Source organism: Lactuca serriola, chromosome 4, assembly GCF_051521515.1.
Source record: "Lactuca serriola cultivar US96UC23 chromosome 4, Lser_US96UC23_V15, whole genome shotgun sequence".
Classification (NCBI taxonomy): domain Eukaryota; kingdom Viridiplantae; phylum Streptophyta; class Magnoliopsida; order Asterales; family Asteraceae; genus Lactuca; species Lactuca serriola.
Window position 1 is genome coordinate 48,673,831 of NC_136411.1, and position 16,904 is coordinate 48,690,734.

The 16,904-nt window shown below is 36.8% G+C and overlaps 2 protein-coding genes across 3 annotated transcripts; both read right to left on the reverse strand.

Annotated features, from left to right (window-relative positions):
• Positions 1-285: 285 nt before the first annotated feature.
• On the reverse strand, positions 286-11,182 carry LOC145101528 (chaperonin-like RbcX protein 2, chloroplastic). 2 transcript variants are annotated; one of them, XM_079038737.1, is made up of 6 exons: positions 10,950-11,182; positions 10,780-10,871; positions 10,601-10,658; positions 10,452-10,517; positions 10,248-10,366; positions 286-485 (listed from the first exon to the last, which is right to left on the reverse strand). In XM_079038737.1, exons 1-5 carry the CDS (start codon positions 11,139-11,141, stop codon positions 10,250-10,252), a joined length of 525 nt encoding a protein of 174 aa, XP_078894863.1. In that variant the 5' UTR covers positions 11,142-11,182; the 3' UTR covers positions 286-485; positions 10,248-10,249. The 2 variants fall into 2 exon arrangements, with proteins under 2 accessions (XP_078894863.1, XP_078894862.1); XM_079038736.1 differs by lacking the exon at positions 286-485 and having other exon boundaries at positions 10,096-10,366; positions 10,950-11,181.
• A 113-nt stretch (positions 11,183-11,295) lies between these two features.
• On the reverse strand, positions 11,296-16,538 carry LOC145101527 (cellulose synthase A catalytic subunit 3 [UDP-forming]-like). Its single transcript, XM_079038735.1, has 14 exons — positions 16,277-16,538; positions 15,965-16,081; positions 15,543-15,738; positions 15,205-15,425; positions 14,989-15,103; positions 14,706-14,901; positions 14,334-14,600; positions 13,774-14,257; positions 13,561-13,686; positions 13,255-13,467; positions 12,906-13,173; positions 12,622-12,824; positions 12,176-12,526; positions 11,296-12,077 (listed from the first exon to the last, which is right to left on the reverse strand). The coding sequence occupies exons 2-14, from the start codon at positions 15,986-15,988 to the stop codon at positions 11,493-11,495; spliced, it is 3,249 nt and encodes a 1,082-aa protein (XP_078894861.1). The 5' UTR covers positions 15,989-16,081; positions 16,277-16,538; the 3' UTR covers positions 11,296-11,492.
• Between the last annotated feature and the right edge of the window lie 366 nt (positions 16,539-16,904).

A 16,904-nucleotide genomic window follows, 5' to 3' on the forward strand; every position in this document is an offset into this window, starting at 1 on the left:
GCGTAATGAGCCATCAGTCTGACTGGACCGCCTCATAGGCCATCAATCTATCTAGACCGCTCTCCGAGCCTTCGGCACGTCTGGACCGCCTCTCAGGTCCGTCAGCCTATCCGGACTGCTTGTCGGGCGTTCGGCCTGACTATATGCCCTCCCAGGTCTGCATTCTATCCGATCCGCCTTGGGTATCTTGGCCTACAACACAAAGTAGGACCTGCCTCAACCCAATCCCCCAAACCAACAAACATGTGCACATATGTAACATCCCAAAATTCAAGGCCAAAAAAATTTGTTTTTAGTTTAACAATTCATAAACCAACAGTATAAAAACATCTGTAATAATATCCCATGTCAAAACCAATGTGTCAATAACCAAAGCAAGTTATTGTAAAATAATATCAGAGTGTAATCTCAAAGATCTCATATGCGGAAATCGTAGTGTGATGCGCTGCGATCGAGCCGACTCCTTTCCTTTGAAAGCGAAGTACCTGAAACCAAAACTGAAAACCGTAAGAACTAAGCTTAGTGAGTTCCCCCATCATACCATATATCATATAAACACATAATGCCTAGCATATCTGGGTGCTGGCCTCCCTTCGGCATCTTTCAACCGGTAACTGCCTAGCATATCTGGGTGTTGGCCTCCCCTTCAGTATCTTTCAACTGGTGACTACCTAGCATATATGGGTGTTTGCCTCCCCTTCGGTATCTTTCAACCGCTATATTCCTAGCATATTTGGGTGCTAGCCTCCCATTCGGTATCTTTCAACTGGTAACTGGGGACTATTTCAACCCTACCACTACCACATAATAACATAAACATATAAATCATATATTGTCTAGCATATCTAGGTGCTGGCCTCCCTTTCGGTATCTTTCAACCAGTAACCGGTGACTATTTCGCCCCCTACCACTACCACATAATAACATAGCTTACTAACACATAAAGCATAATAGATAGTGGCAAACCAGACAATTATCACAAAGACAATCATCTCAAACATAATCACCTACTGGTGGGTCGGTATTGGTGCCTTAGACCCACCTCTACTGGAAGGTAACTCACCTCGCACTGTTGAAGTCTCGTAGACAAAACTCTACCTGCTGGATGACAGGTTCTCGAATGTCAATCATCAAAATAACACCCAATCAGTAATTGGGTTACAATACATATCCATAAGTCCATGCTTGGGGTAAAAAGGCTACTTTACCCCCAACTTAGCTATAACGCCTGTGTTTATGGGCTTGTCATTAATGTTTATATAATAGTCTAGGTTAACCTTTATAACCCGTTTTGAAATAATAGAAGTGTATTATTTGAGTATTATGTGTTTTGTGCTTAATTGCTTAATTATGTGATTTGATTAATTAAGAATAAAAATAAGCGTCAAAATTTAAGTGTGAAATAAACTTGATATCATTGGATAATGTTGTAGTAGTTGAAACGAGGTTTCCGAATATATATATATATATATATATATATATATATATATATATATATATATATATATATATATATATATATATAGAACGCCCAAATCTGACTTCGTATGAGGAAGTTATGATTTTCTGAATTTTCGACTTAGCGGTATGCAGCCCGAATACTCGATTTGAGATCGAGCGGTTTTTAGCCGAAACAATCTAAACGAGAATCGAATATCTCGTTGTTAGTAGCGAAACGATGAAAATTTAGGCGAGAACGGACGTCAAACGAAGAAGTTATGAATTTATAATGAAGTTTTCTGTCCCGACCTTCTAAAAATAAATAATAAAAATAAATTCAAAATTAGCCGACAGAGTCTAAACGAAAGTTGTAGAGCGTAGTCTCACCTACGCGTGGATATAAAGAACGTCGAAAACGGAGTTCGTATGAAGAAGATATGAATTTCCGAAGTTTATTAAATATTTAATATTTAAATTTAATTCCAAATCTTTGTATTAACCGAAGAGGAGTCATCGGACTCATCCGAAGTACGCCCAGCGTACTGCTGTACGCCCAGTGTACATCGAAGCGTGACGTCCCTCACACTCGAGTTCTTCGGATACGTAAGCAATGACGAATTCGGACGCGTACGCCCCGCGTACTGCTGTAAGCCCAGCGTACTGCAAGGCTCCAGCCTCCTATAAATAGGATGCGAGGCTACCGAGTTCTTTTGCTCTTTTTCTTTTCTCTCTCTCCCGTTTTGCATCGTTTAGCGTGTCGCTTAAGCCCCGAAGCCCCGGTAATATTCCCAAGCCCCGAAGCAAGATCCGAAGCCCCGAGAATCCCGAAGAGCGTTATTCCCGAGCCGAAGCTCTGCCCACGAGAAGTTTGATTTTTGTGGAGGTCTTCCAGATCTACGGAGAATACTACTTCTGCAAGCCGTAGTGCTGCTCGATCATCTTCTGATCAGGTGAGTGTGTAGTTACTTTCTTCTAACGCATAATTATGAAGTATTCTTTACGAAATACGTGTTATGTGTATAATTTTGTTATTATGTGTGTGAATGTATATTCACTCTCTTCTATCTCATAGATCTGATTTATTTTCTATGAAATACGTGTTATGTGGGTGTGCCTCATCTGTTATGTGGAATATGTATTGAATGAAAATGCTATACAGGTTTTAAACTATGTATAAAAATATATATTTTTATCTACTAATATATTGGGTAGAACATGGGTAGATAGTTGATGTGTGATAAACAGATGAGAGGCCTCGATGTTGTTGTTGTTGATCTAGTTATTCAGCGGAGTATGGATAACGACCACAGACTTTTTCTAGACAGTCCAGTGGAACGCTAGCAGGTTCATAACCTGTAGCTGTTGTGAACAATGTGTTCACCGGTGTACTCTATCCCCCTCATGGTTTCCTTTAGGATCTATTGTTGAGGAAACCCCTTAGCAGTAATGTCCGTCCCGATGAAAATCCTAGATTAGGTCCCTTGAGATAGATGTTGTTTTAGGGACGTAAAGTGAGGATAACGGGAATGGGTAATCGGAATATTGTTGGTTGGTGAAATTAAATATAATTATTTATTGTGGGTTGAAAACCCTATATGCTTACCAGGCTCCCAAGCCTGACCCACTCAGTTTTATTTGTATTACAGGAAGTGGCGCAAGGGCATAAGATGGATGAATCATCGAGTTGTTTTGTTTACAAGTCTGTATATGTTTATATTTGTTGAATGACTTGTAATGTTATCGTTTATGCTTTATGGTCTGTATCGGAACATGACATCCCGAGTTTTGATTATATAATGAAAATGCATCTCTTGATGAAATGCTTTGATAAATATTATTTTATCATATTTTGTTTTGGGAACAAATTCCGCAACTCTTTTAAATCAAAAGGATTTACTCTGAAATTATTTTAAAAGCATAAATGAAACCGGTTTTTTCTGGCCGAGATTTTGAGGATGTCACATTAGCTTGACTCAAGCCCAAGGTTCAATCCAAAGGCCCAAAAGTCAACTATGAGTCAAAGCCTAACATATGGCCTAATTTTCCAAATTAGGCCTAAACCTCTACATGGTCTTCCATAAGGCCCAACCATTTAGTCCAGTCCAAACATTTGGCATTTCTAATGGCTCGATATCTCATAATCATAAAGGCCCATCTATGGCCCAATTTTCCAAATTAGGCCCAAACCCCCCACATGGGCCTTACCCTAAAGCCCATCCATATATTCTTAATCCATATGATAGTTCTTGAATGGACCATCAATAGTCCAATCACCAAAGCCCAATAGAAAGGCGCAACTTAAGGGCCAAGTAAGATTAAGGTTTCACATAAAATGACAATTAGGGTTAAGTTTTTCTTACTTAGCCCATTAAGGACTTAATCCATTAAGTCCATCAATCTACTAGGTCAATCATATGGTGTGATCGGCTTAATACCTACTCCCAATCCGGTCATCCAAAAATGCGGGTCCCGATAACCCATAATGCATATAATCTAAAATTAGGGTTTTCTAACCCTAATTAGGGTTTCCAATCCAATCATAACCCAATAGGCCTTAAACCTAAGTCCTTAGATCCATTCGGGTTTCATTAGGCCCACTAGGGTTTCATAAGTCGAGCACCACCCACTACCACCTCGGGTAGTGGTGGTCAACGGCGGCCCACGGTTGTGGTTATGGTTCTAGTCCATTTTTGTCTAAGCATCCCAAACGAAATCTAAACACAAACAAAATCACACCGCCACCCAATACGGCGGCTGGTGGCGGCAGGAGGCGGCAACCACCACCTCATGGTGGTGGTTATGAGTTTTCTTTTTATTATTCTAGCACCGATTACAACATTACAATGCAAAATCCCAAATAACACACACACACACACTAATACAAACACACACACCACCATCCTTGTGGTGGCCGGCGGTGGCACATAGTGGCAGCCACCACCTTACGGTGGTGGCGGTGGACTTTTCTCGGTTTTCCGGCCGACAAACCCATACAAAACACCCACTCACAACAGAAACACACACACACGTTTTTTCATGCAAAGTGGACCCAGCTACCCACCTGGTGGCGTTTGGCGACGGCAGCATCAACACAAGCGGCAACAGCGGCAGTTGACGACGGTGGTCAAGGTTAGAACATATCACCTGCGGAAGGAGGAGAATTGTGGAACTGTGAGCGACGGAAACAACGGAAGAAGGTGTCTGCTCAGTCTTTGTTGATGGTAGAAAAAGGATAAGTCAACGTTGCTGGCAGTCGCGACGTCCGACGGTGGTTTCCGTCTTCATTGAAGTGATACAACGACCACAGTTCTCTCGTCGTTCTCAAACCATGCGTTCGCGTTCATAGCTCTGACTCCGGTCTCCAGCGGTTCTCTCTCTCTCTCTCTCTCTCTCTCTCTCTCTCTCTCGACTTTTCACGATGTCCGGTGGTGTTTCAATGGCGATTCGGTGCAGCTTCACTCCTATTTCTTGTCGATCTTCGATGTTGCCGGTGACAAGGGCTGCTCGATGGTGCTAGATGGTCGGAGAACAAACGAGGTGAATGGTGGCGGCGGCTGGAAGAGGGAGACATAAGGGTGGCGGCTGGTGAGGGGCTCCCAGGGTTAGGGTTTGGGTTATGAGGGTAACGGTTATATACTCTCGTCTCCCATATCAAACATTTTCCATAATGACGCTTCCAGTCCCTCCTTCTCTTTCTTCTTTCAAACTAAGTCCTTAATTTTGCCCTTTCTACCCTGACTTCGGAAATCCCTTTCAAATCCAATTTGTAATTTACTCAACAGCCCCCAGATATAAAAATCCTTTCATAATAAGCCCAATAGTTACCAAACAACCCCCCCCCCCCCCTCTACCAATTATTTTTCAAATGAACTCCAAAATTTACTATTTAGCCCCTCTCTTCTAAGAATATTTAAAAAAAAATCTTGAATCTACACTTTAACCCCCGAATAATCCAAATTATAATATTTGGCTCCCAAAAACCAACACCTCACTAAAATTATGGATTTTAGCGCTACTATTCATATTAATTTTATCTATTTATTTATTTAATAAACGGGGTGTTACAACATACATATAAACAAATAGTCATACAGATCTAACAGATCATTAATCATGGAAACCATCCTATAACCAGGATACCGATCTAACCGATCACTAACATAGCAACCATCCTATAACCAGGATACTGATCTAACCGATATCTAACATAGAAACCATCCTATAAATAGGATACTGATCTTACAGATCACTAACATAGCAACCATCATATAACCAGTATACAAATCATAAAGCATATCGTGGTATAAACCCGGATACAAATCCAAAAAGGGCCGACATTAGTGCCTTCGACCCTGTTAGTATAGTGAGGGCAACTCACCTCTCAAGTAGCTCGGAATCATAGTATCAATCTCCTCCAAATACAGCTCCAACACCAATGCCTATATCAACCAATGATCCAATTCCATAAGTTCCCGAATTACCTAAATATCCCCAAAAGTCAATTGGTCAACCCTTGGTCAAAGTCAAAGTCGACAGTCAAAGTCAACAGTCCATGTTGACTCGACTTGTCGAGGGTAACTAGCAACTCGTCAAGTTTCTTAAGAACTCAGAAGTCACCCAAAACCCTAATTGCCTCACTGAGTTTCCAACCAACTCATCGAGTCCATGCGTGTCCAGATGTCGGGGAAAACCCTAACTGGCTCGTCGAGTCCTCTTAGTAACTTGTCGAGTTCATGCAGAATCAAATACATGAAACCCTCATCCGACTCGCTGAGTCGGCTAAGCGACTCGTTGAGTTCATACAGATGTTTTTAAGCTACCCTAAAGCTCCATGATGCAGATCCAACCTCCTATGACATGGTTTCCACGTAAAGTTGCAAACTTTACATGCATATATGGTCCTAAATGCCAAAACTAGACTAAGGGAAACGTTAACTCAAAGGGAAAGGTCCATGCTGTCCAAATCTCATAACTGTATAGCTATAGGGACCAAGAGAAGTCCAGATCTGAAGTTACAACTTTAGATCTTGTCCCAATACTCGAAATGACTCCCAAATGTGCTAAAGATGGCCCTAAACCCAAACATAAAGAGATTTAGCTAGGGATAAACCAAGGTAACAACTTGTTACCTTTAAAATGATGTCAAGACGAAGTAGAGTCAGATCCACAAGCTCCTTTTTTCTCCAAGCTTCTTATACTTCACACAAAGCACCAAAGTCACTCTTTAAGCCTCACAATCACTCAAGAACAAGGTCAATAGCGATTAGGGTTTCTCTTAGCTGTCAATGGGGTGGTAAAGGACTGGAAGAAGGGACTTAAGGTCCTTTAAATAGGGTGCAAACCCTAAAAAAATAGGGTTTCATCTCCCGACTCCTACTCATCGAGTCTGGGTCCTCCGACTCGTCGAGTATATCCAATGATCCACGCGGGCTAATCCGCCTCTATGCGACGAGTTTGGGGCAACCAACTCGTCGAGTAGGTCCATTAATATGTATATAATGCTTGTAAACTTGTACTTGAGAGTCGGGGTGTTACACACACAAAGTAACAAATAAAAAATTGACCTTATTATTAGAAATCAAGTTATTGAAGATTTGGAATAAATCACAAAATTCGAAACTCCCCGTTATCCAATAAAACACTAAAATGCCTAATAATAAACCAAAATCACCAACACGATTAGTTACAAACGCCTTTTGACAAGCCTTTGCTGCAACAGGTCGTGTGAACCAAAATCCTATTAATAGATACGAACACATTCCAACTAATTCCCGAAAAATATAAATTTGTATCAAATTTGAACTAGTAACTAATCCCAACATGGAAGTACTTAAAAAACTCATATAAGCAAAAAATCTCAAATATCCGTGGTTATGAGACATATAATTATCAATATAAATACGAACCATTATTCCAATAGTAGTAATTAATATTAACATAATAGAAGTAAGCGGGTCGATCAAGTATCCAAATTCTAAAGAAAAATCATTATTGATAATCCAAGACCATACATATTAATAGATATAATCGCTATTTATTTGCTGAATAGATAGATTAATGGAAAAAAATCATGACTATACTTAACAATAAAACACTCTGAAAAAACCACAAACGACGGACTTTTTGTTGTCGTCTGAAAAAGAAGAAGTGCCAACCCTATTAACATAGGAATCGGAAGTGGAAGGAAATGTATTATCCACACATATTGATATGTATGTTCCATAAAGAAAAACTTTTTTATTCTTAATTAATTGTTTCCTATTCACCGGATCTTACCTCGTTCGGAAAAAAGCCAATAAAAAAAATCAAGATATGCACTACCTTATTTAATAATTTTAAATTAGTATTTATTCTGAGCCTTTTCAGAATCGTTCAAATCAAATATTCAAAACAAGAAGTTACAATTGGTCAAATGAGATGATCAAGTTAGACATAAAAATGAATTGGGATCTTTTGGCTCAACTTTATCCCAGTTTTGCCAATATAATGAATTGGGATATGGATGAAATATAATGAATTTATCTTGAATCGGAATCTTTTGAATCAACTTTATCCTAGGTTTGCCGCGGGAGCAACCTCATTTTTCACCTTGAATTGGTTAAAATATACGAAATTTCTTACTTTTCGTGGAGGATTAGACCCAGTAACTAGAGGTCTATGGCTAACTGATAAACCACACCACCATTTAGCTACTGCAATTCTTTTTCTGATAGCGGATCACATGTATAGGACCAACTAGGCATTGGTCATGGTCTAAAAGATATTTTAGAAGCTCATAAAGGTCCCTTTACGGACTAAACCTGGATCAGTTTTAGAAGGAAAAAAAACCCCACCAAATGGTAAACTGTATAACCTTTGTATTAGGTGTGATATTATTAATACTAATAATTTACAATGCCGTGAAACTTTTTAAAATTTTAGCTATTATTGTTCATAGCTTTTCTACCATGTTTTTGTATATAAAGGAGATTTAGATTATGTTTGGCGTGCTATGTGTTAGCTGAAAATGTAACTGATAGCTGAAAAATTAGTTATTAAATTAAAAGCTAACTGATAAAAATTGATATTTCGTAAAACTAGCTAAAAAATATAAAATGACATTTAAAAGAACATGTTTAGAAAATTAAGTCAGGGGTTTATTTAGAAATTTTAAAAAATCTCCTAAAAAGCTAGTGTAAGTAGCTTTTTAAAAAGCTAACTTATAAACTACATTTTGGCTTGGTAAGCATAACAAATTAAAAAAAATCGAAAAATAAATTAGCATAACAAATTAAAAAAAAATCGAAAAATAAATTAGCGGTGTGCCAAATATATTCTTTGACCCTTTATCAGTGAGGTCAATGAGTTCCTTCCTATTATTTTTACGCAAGGAATGCAAGTCGAGGCTGCCTGCTCATATCGACCAAGTCTGCCTCATCCAACTTTCCTTTTTAATAATTTTGATTTGTTACAAACTCAATCCAAGTACATTTTTTCACAATTTTTTCCTTTATCTTTTTGCATATTTGTATTTATATGTTTTCTAAAACTTTAATTTAGTTTTTTATAAAGTTAGTTTTCTACAATTTTTTATTAAGATGATATTTTATTAAAAAAAAATTTCACACAGTTATTTTTTACAACTTTTTTATATATTCGTTTTGGTTTATGTTTATTTAAGATTCTTCCGTTTTTATAAATTAGTTTTTTTTTTTAATATTTGTTTTTATACATGTAGGGTTGTAAAGTAAACATGTAGAAATTGCTTTTTTTTTTACATATTTCACAGACCAGAAATATAATCTAATATAATTGGTAAATTATGTCTAATCAATTGCATATTACATAAATAATAAATTTTCCGCATAATCACAAAGATCTACCTCTAGTTTAACATAAAACATTAGGGGTGTTCGTTTGGATGGATCGGTTTGATCCGATCCAATCAAGTAATTCCAAATTGATTTCGGTTTTCAAAATATGGATCCGAATTGTCCAAACTAAATTCAAATCCGATCCGATCCGATCCAATTACAACGGTTTTTATAATTCGGTTTTCAAAAACCAAAACATTTTAAAACGACATATAATTATAATACTATCCAACTTTACATAAGAAGCAAAAACAAATAATTTATTTGTGATTTGAAATTTATAAACAACTAATAAGAAGATATATTATAGTTAAATATTTTATAGATACAAAACTTTTTAGAGAAATGCATGTTAATGTTATTTTTATCGGGTGAAACATTTTGAACATATTTGAAAAAATAAATTACAAAATTAATAAATAATTATAGATATATATTTTAAATAGATATATAATAAATGTTTATTCGGTTTTTTTGGACTATTCGGTTCTTATTTTATAAACCAAAACCAATCCGAAATCCAAAATAATAATTCGATTTTGTTGAAAACCAATCCAAAAATCCGAATATCCGAACCACATAGTCCAATCCAAATTGTCCAATTGGATAATTCGGTTTTATCCGAATAATGAACAGTCCTATAAAACATATTGTTTCCATATAATGACAGCAACAAAATGTTAACCTCCATCAATTTAATACCAACTAAATCTTCAGAAACGAAACTCCTAATTTCATAGAATCATCTATTTACATGTATAAAAGATGGAAATTTAAGACTTCAAGCGATAAACTGTAAGTATTTATTTAGAAGTCAAAGCTTGAATTAAAATTGACCCAGATATATTCTCTTCTTAAACTTCAAAATATTTCCTTATCAAATTTTCATCAATTATTTACAATTTCTACAAACTCAATTATAATTTATTTATTTTTTTCTAATTTGAGACAGACCTCTAGTCGGTAGTTTTTTCATCAGCAGCAGGCCAAACAATTGTTTCCAAGAGTCTTTCCCTCATCAACTCCAAGTTTTCATCCGAAATTTCTTTGTATATTTCGCCATGATCGCATTGCTACATACATCACCATGTAAATTGTAATAATATAATATATTATTATCCTTTTCTCCAATAAGCAATTAAAAAACAATTATATTACCTTAATCCATTTTCCATATAGGTGAAGACGCGTTATCATTACTCTTTCAGCCAGATCTTGATATTCCTAAAAAATAGAAAATTAATATCAACTTTTTACTTCCCACATGTTTAATATTCATCTCAAACTTGAAATTTTTAGAAAATTACTTTTGCAAGAATCCGAAGAAATCGTTTTCCATCTGCAGGGTCATTTTCAGCAATGAAACTGCAAATCAACAACTTGAAATTAATCAAATAAAACTTGAAGAGATTTTCAGGAACAAAACATAACATATGATTATAGAAGAAGAAGAAGAAGAAGAAGAAGAAGAAGAAGAAACACTTGCTTGTGTAGCCAGATATATTGAGGAGGATTCATCTCATACAGTTGATAAAGAACAGTTCTAACAGCTTTTGCTGTGAAACAATTCCTTAATTCCTGCATCCAAATAACCATTTTCTTTCCTCAACAAACTCCATTAATGTGTTTGTGTGTGAAAAAAGAAAAAAGAAGTACCAGTTTCACGTCATTGAAGACCTCTTCATACTGCCCACCAAGTTCATTAACGATTGTTTTCCTAATCTTTTTTGAATTCTTGTGTTTTCTCATCCCCACTTGGTTTTTCTTCATTTTCAGACTACATTTAGACTCTAAAAACAATCCAAAACATGGGCATGATTTTGCATTTGCAGACATAGCCATAATCATGGTGTTTCAACGCTTCAAAGCTATATTATGAATAACAATTCTGATTTATATATACATAAAGAAGATAAAAAAAATGGTATCTTCTTTGTCTTGTTCTCAGATTCTAAGGTCCAAATTGATTCAGATAAAGTATCTTTAATCTACACAACTCAAGTAATAAATAACCACATATATATATGATATAATATATCCCGTGACTTGTGAGAGTGTATTACAAATAATAAAACTGGAAATTACAATTATAAAAGTGTCCGAATTACAAATTCCAACAAGCATACAAAATTGTAAAAAAAAATAAATATGTATCGAGTGTCTTGAATAAAAAAAAAATACTAGTAGTAAAAGTGTAAATTAACAATTAATTCCACAATAAGTGACATCAGGGCCAGTAACTTTAGTGGTGAAGGGATCAATTCGGACCCAAAGGAGAGAGAAAATGGAAGCAAGAAGAATAGACCACACAACAACAATGGTGGGCGTGCGATTTTGTTTCCCCATAAGACCCTTGAGGAAGGGGTAAAGATGTACAATCACCCAAAACGCAAAGAAAAGTTTACCAAAAAGTGGACCCCACGACTGGTAACCACTGTTGATGGCGTAAGATATTCCGGCCACCACTCCAACCAAGTTCACGATTAGGAGAGTCGTCGGTGGGATTAAAAGCGTCGTCCATTTGAACAAATACAGCTCAGCAAAATCACCATCTTCATCTGACGCCTTTGATGTCACTGTGAAATTAGTGTCGATACCTGCAAGTACTTTTAGCAAACCTTGGAACACGGCAAAAAGATGGGCGGAGACACCTCCGATAACCCAAAACTGCTCGTTCCTCCACCACTCATCAATTCCGACACCACTCCACCTCATTTCAAGAATACCGGTGGCAAAGATGGAAAGAAAGAGGGATATAAACCATAAACTCGCAAGGTTACTGATCTGCAATTATAAAAAATCAAAGAATTAGTTAACCTCTGTGGCATTTCATCAAACACGTTGTGTGCACATCATCATGTAAGTGTCGAATTCTTTTTTACCTGTGGGATGATGAACTTTCCGGTGAGAAGACAGACGGCGGGAAGAGTACAGTAGATGAGAAGAGGGATGGAAGTGATGGGGTAGATGGTGGTGTTGATGTAGGCAAATCTTTCGAGCCATTTGAGTCTTCCATTATATCCGTACCATATAGGACAATGTCTGCTGAAAAGAATTTCCACCGATCCTAAAGCCCACCGGAGCACTTGGTTTAAACGATCGGAAAGATTGATAGGGGCGGAACCCTTGAAGGCTGCCCGAGGTGGCATGCAGTATATCGACCGCCATCCACGTGCATGCATCTTAAATCCCGTCAGAATATCTTCCGTCACCGATCCATAAATCCATCCTATCTGCACATTATCAACAGTTTCCACAATTGAAAATCGCGTTTTTTTTTGGAATCAAAAGAACAAATATGATTTATTTTTATTTTTTTATATTTTACCTCAGCTCCCCAATCTGTTTTGTCTTCATAACCACAACTGATGACATGAATCGCTTCTTTCAACAGAGTTTCAGGTGCTGCAGATTGAGGGACACCTCCATTTTCCATAAGTGTAGATGCAACAAACACAGCCGATTGTCCAAATCTTTTTTCAAGCGACATTTGTGACATAAGCAATGATTTCTCATCATCAAATCCAGCACCTGAATATATACAGATATAATGAATCAAATCAAGAAAAATGGAAAAACTATATACATAAGATGATCATACAATATACATACCTTCAACTCCTTCTTCTATATCTTCCAGGTTGAAAATTGGCACAGTGGGGTCAACGTTTTTGTTTGACTTCTTTTTATCTGATCCCTTTTTGCTTGATTTGGAACTCTTCTTTCGTGATCCACCAAAGCAAGAAGAAAAGAAGCCATCTTCTCTCTTCTTCTTAGGCTTAAGTGGAGGTTCATAACCATATAAAGCTGTTCTATTGAACACACATCCAGTTCCCACATAAACCGGACCTTGAATCCCATCTAAACCTCTCAAGTTAATCTGTTCATCAAACAAATTAAACAGTTGCATAAGTATGGAGAAATATAGATTAACAAGATTAAAAAAGATGAAAGAACTCACATCAAAGAACACTGTGTTTCTATTAGCATATCGATCGTTTCTATCAATACCATCAAATCTCTGTGGAAACTGTACATAACATACGTATTTTCCAAGATTTGGATCCATCATAAAACACATAGCTTCTCTAATAGCCTTACTGTTGTTAATGTAATGATCACAATCAAGATTCAACAAAAACGGGCCATTTGTAAGAACTGCAGATACTCGAACCTGCAATCAACAAGATTCAAATCCATCTATATAAGCCACATATATATGTCAAAAAGATTAAAACTTGAATTGAATTTGTGTAAAATTACGCACAAGGGAATTCATGGCACCAGCTTTCTTGTGATGTTGAAAACCTGGACGCTTTTCTCTTGAAACATAAACCAATCTTGGCAACTCATTACCCTCACTATCAAGCCCTCCATTTTGACCCAAGAAAACCTGAAAAAAAAAAGTATATTTATAATTAATTAGACCTGAATTATCCCAAAAAAAAAAAAGTAAAAATGATTGAAGAGATTAATTAACCTGAATCATTCCTGGATGATCCCTAGTGTTATTTCCAGGCCAAGGTGTTCCATCCTGCATAATCCAACCTTCATCAGGGACTTTCTGAGCTTTTGCAACAAGACCATTTACACGAATTTTAAACTCTTCATATTCTCTCTTCATAGCTCTTCGATCTTTAACAAAAGTTGGTTGAATTTTATCTTTCAAGTAGTCAATCTTCTGGTTGAAATACCATTCAGGAGCACGGGGCTCAATGTTGTATTTCTTGCAAAAAGGAACCCATTTTCTTGCAAACTCAGATGTTTCTGATAGTGACTCAAACGACAGCATGGCAGCCCCGTCATCAGACACGTAACATGACACCTTGTCAACCGGGTAGTCAACCGCCAGGATGGACAGCACCGTGTTGGCTGTGACAAGTGGCGGCTCCTTCAACGGGTCCACAGTACTCACAAATATATCAACAGCAGCTAGTTGTGATGGCTCCCCTTCTCTCTCATACCTATCAAATATAATAATTAATCCATGTTTTTTCTTTCTTTCTTTAAAAGGCTATCAAGATCATACATTCATGTTACCTTAGGGATAGCCGATCAAGATATGTTTCACGATTAATTGGAAGCCATTTAGGGAACTGATCCAAAATCCAAGAAAAAGCAAACCAAATCTCACAAATAACAGAGAGTAACCATAATGGATATGCATTTGTCACAGGGTTTGTTATTCGATAGTGCAAAAAGATGCAAAGAATAACCAGCCGAAGAACAATGACCATTCTGTATGGATTTATTCTTGATGATGGAATGGAGACTTTTCTTGAAAGTGGTTGTCTGGCTTCATCGTTCCTTTACAAAAACAACACACATCATATTATATTAATCAGTCAAGCAAAATCTCATATTGGATGATATGAAAAAAGTCAAAAACCAAGAAATAAAGAGGGAACTTACAGCAATGAATCATCAACTAACACATCTGTATTGGCATCAATGTCTTGACCTCTTTCAGAAGCAGGGCGACTTGTTGTCATTGGAACTACATTCTTGTCTTGTTTCATTTTCCACCCATCAACTCTCTCTTTCCATGCAACATTTCCTAGTCCTGTAGATCCGTAATCTCTCACAGGGTCCACAACTCTAACATTGGCTGCAAACAAAACAAAACCCTGTTTTTAGAAGTTGGAAAGTTTGTGAATTATGAGTTATTAATATTATTAAAGCATAAAAGACATACGGGATTGATTCGCATATGCAGAATAAGGGAGTGAATGTGTTAGTCTTTCTCCACCAGGTGGAGGTGAAGACACTGAAAGGCGTTGTGGAGAAGCTGCAGACAACTCACCAGAAACCTGAAAAACAAGCAAGACATGAAAAGTATGCTCAAAATTACAGATTTGCCACAATGTAGACATGAATAGGATGAAAAAGCCAAGTCAAGTGATGTATGTACCTCTTGTCCACTGGTGAGTAAAGGTATGTGGTTATGAGAGACCTCTTTATCATAATTTGGAGTATTAGTGTCTTCTCCTCTTCCATATGTCATGTGCCAGCTCAGCATTCGCTCTGCAGTCTTCTGCTTCTCACTTTGGGTTTGTGAAGAGAAGGGGAAATTAGTAGTTTCTTCATCAGTGTCAACATCCTCCTCTTTGTCTCCAGCAATAGCAGGGCTTCCTGTGATGAAGCAATTAAAGGTAGCTTAGATTTATAATGAGATAGAAATGTAACAGGAAAGTGATTGAAGGTAACTTAGATTTATATTGAGAAATCATGAAAAACGTAGATCAAAACCTTTATGTCGTTTGTATCTAGTTTTGCATTGAGGGCAAGATTGATTGCCATCTTTGCGCTCGTATTCATAGCAAGGCCTGCAAACTGGGAATGCACAAACATCACAGGCACCAAAAGGGTCTCCTTTAGCTGTGGTGCCAACATTATCACCACAGATCTGGCAAACCTGACCACCGACATTCTTCATAGATGTCCCCTGCACAATCCGAATGTCAGAACTGTAAATTGTTCTTGTGGATCAGAGTGATAGTGATGGAATCGGTGACATGAGTTGATTATAGATCAAACATGAACTAATGTGAAACTGAGATGGATTTAATAACATGTTTTCAGTGTTCAAATAAAAATCCAGATCAGAAAAATTCGAAGCAATTGACCTAAAAATGTGAAATCAGTAAGTACGGTACATGATTATTACTTACCCCGGTCTCTCCTTCCGATTCCATCTCCTCTAGCTTAGAAGAGCAATCAATCGATTAAAAATATCAGGAATCAGTCGCAGCCAGCAACCATAACCACGGATCTGTACGTGTGATCACCTGGTAAAGAAAATCAAACTTCAGTTCCCTTCCTCACTAAACGCAACTGGAATCAAGCATCCCAGAAAGGAAGCCACACTAAACTTTCAAATCTCTATCATACACTGACATCCAAGATTTCAATTGTAATAACTAATTAGACTACCTACAGTAGTGTAATTCCTAATAGATAAAATCGATGCAAAACATTCTTACCTCAGAAGATCTCGCATATATCGCAACCGACGGCACATAGACCAAGAGAGTCAAACCCAATCGGACATCAATGGAGTTAGCAGATCAAATCTGAGCCGGAAGGAAATACTTAGGGATCTGTGATAATGGAGTAGAGATCGAAGAGTATAAGAGAAGCACAAGGGCCTGTTGAGTATCTTTACATAAATATTTATATAGATGCAGAGAGAGTGTCTGCAAGATGTTCCAGCTGTTAATGGCGATGTAGAAATCGCTAACGACACGAAAGCGATTAATTTTCTAGTAATTTTGAAGACGTTTGTATGTATAATGAAAAATGAAAGTAAACATTTTTAATAAATATATAATATTAAAAAATAAAAAAAGTTGTTGAAAATAATGTAGTTGTCTCTCTCTCACACTTTGGATCAAAACCAAGTCACCGACAGAAAATTTTCATCTTACAAAGTGGTTATTGACGACACTAATTTTACTTTTTCTTTTAGTTAACTTCCAACGAAACCCAACTCGGCTTATTTATTTTCTATGGTTAACATTTTAAAATTAATTTGCATCAATTTCAACGTTAATTTATGTTTTATATTGTTAATTCTATGAAGAAAAACGCAAATCGGACTAATCTGACAAA

Excerpts from the sequence above, each read along its gene's own strand:
- LOC145101528 (XM_079038737.1), bottom strand. The coding sequence starts at position 11,141 with ATGATTATGGCTATGTCTGCAAATGCAAAATCATGCCCATGTTTTGGA. Across the intron at positions 10,659-10,779 it reads CAATATATCTGGCTACACAA|TTTCATTGCTGAAAATGACC; the intron begins GCAAGTGTTTCT and ends GTTGATTTGCAG. Across the intron at positions 10,518-10,600 it reads TTCTTCGGATTCTTGCAAAA|GAATATCAAGATCTGGCTGA; the intron begins GTAATTTTCTAA and ends TCTATTTTTTAG.
- LOC145101527 (XM_079038735.1), bottom strand. The coding sequence starts at position 15,988 with ATGGAATCGGAAGGAGAGACCGGG. Across the intron at positions 13,468-13,560 it reads CTGGTGCCATGAATTCCCTT|GTTCGAGTATCTGCAGTTCT; the intron begins GTGCGTAATTTT and ends TGTTGATTGCAG. Across the intron at positions 12,527-12,621 it reads AAACAGATTGGGGAGCTGAG|ATAGGATGGATTTATGGATC; the intron begins GTAAAATATAAA and ends GATAATGTGCAG.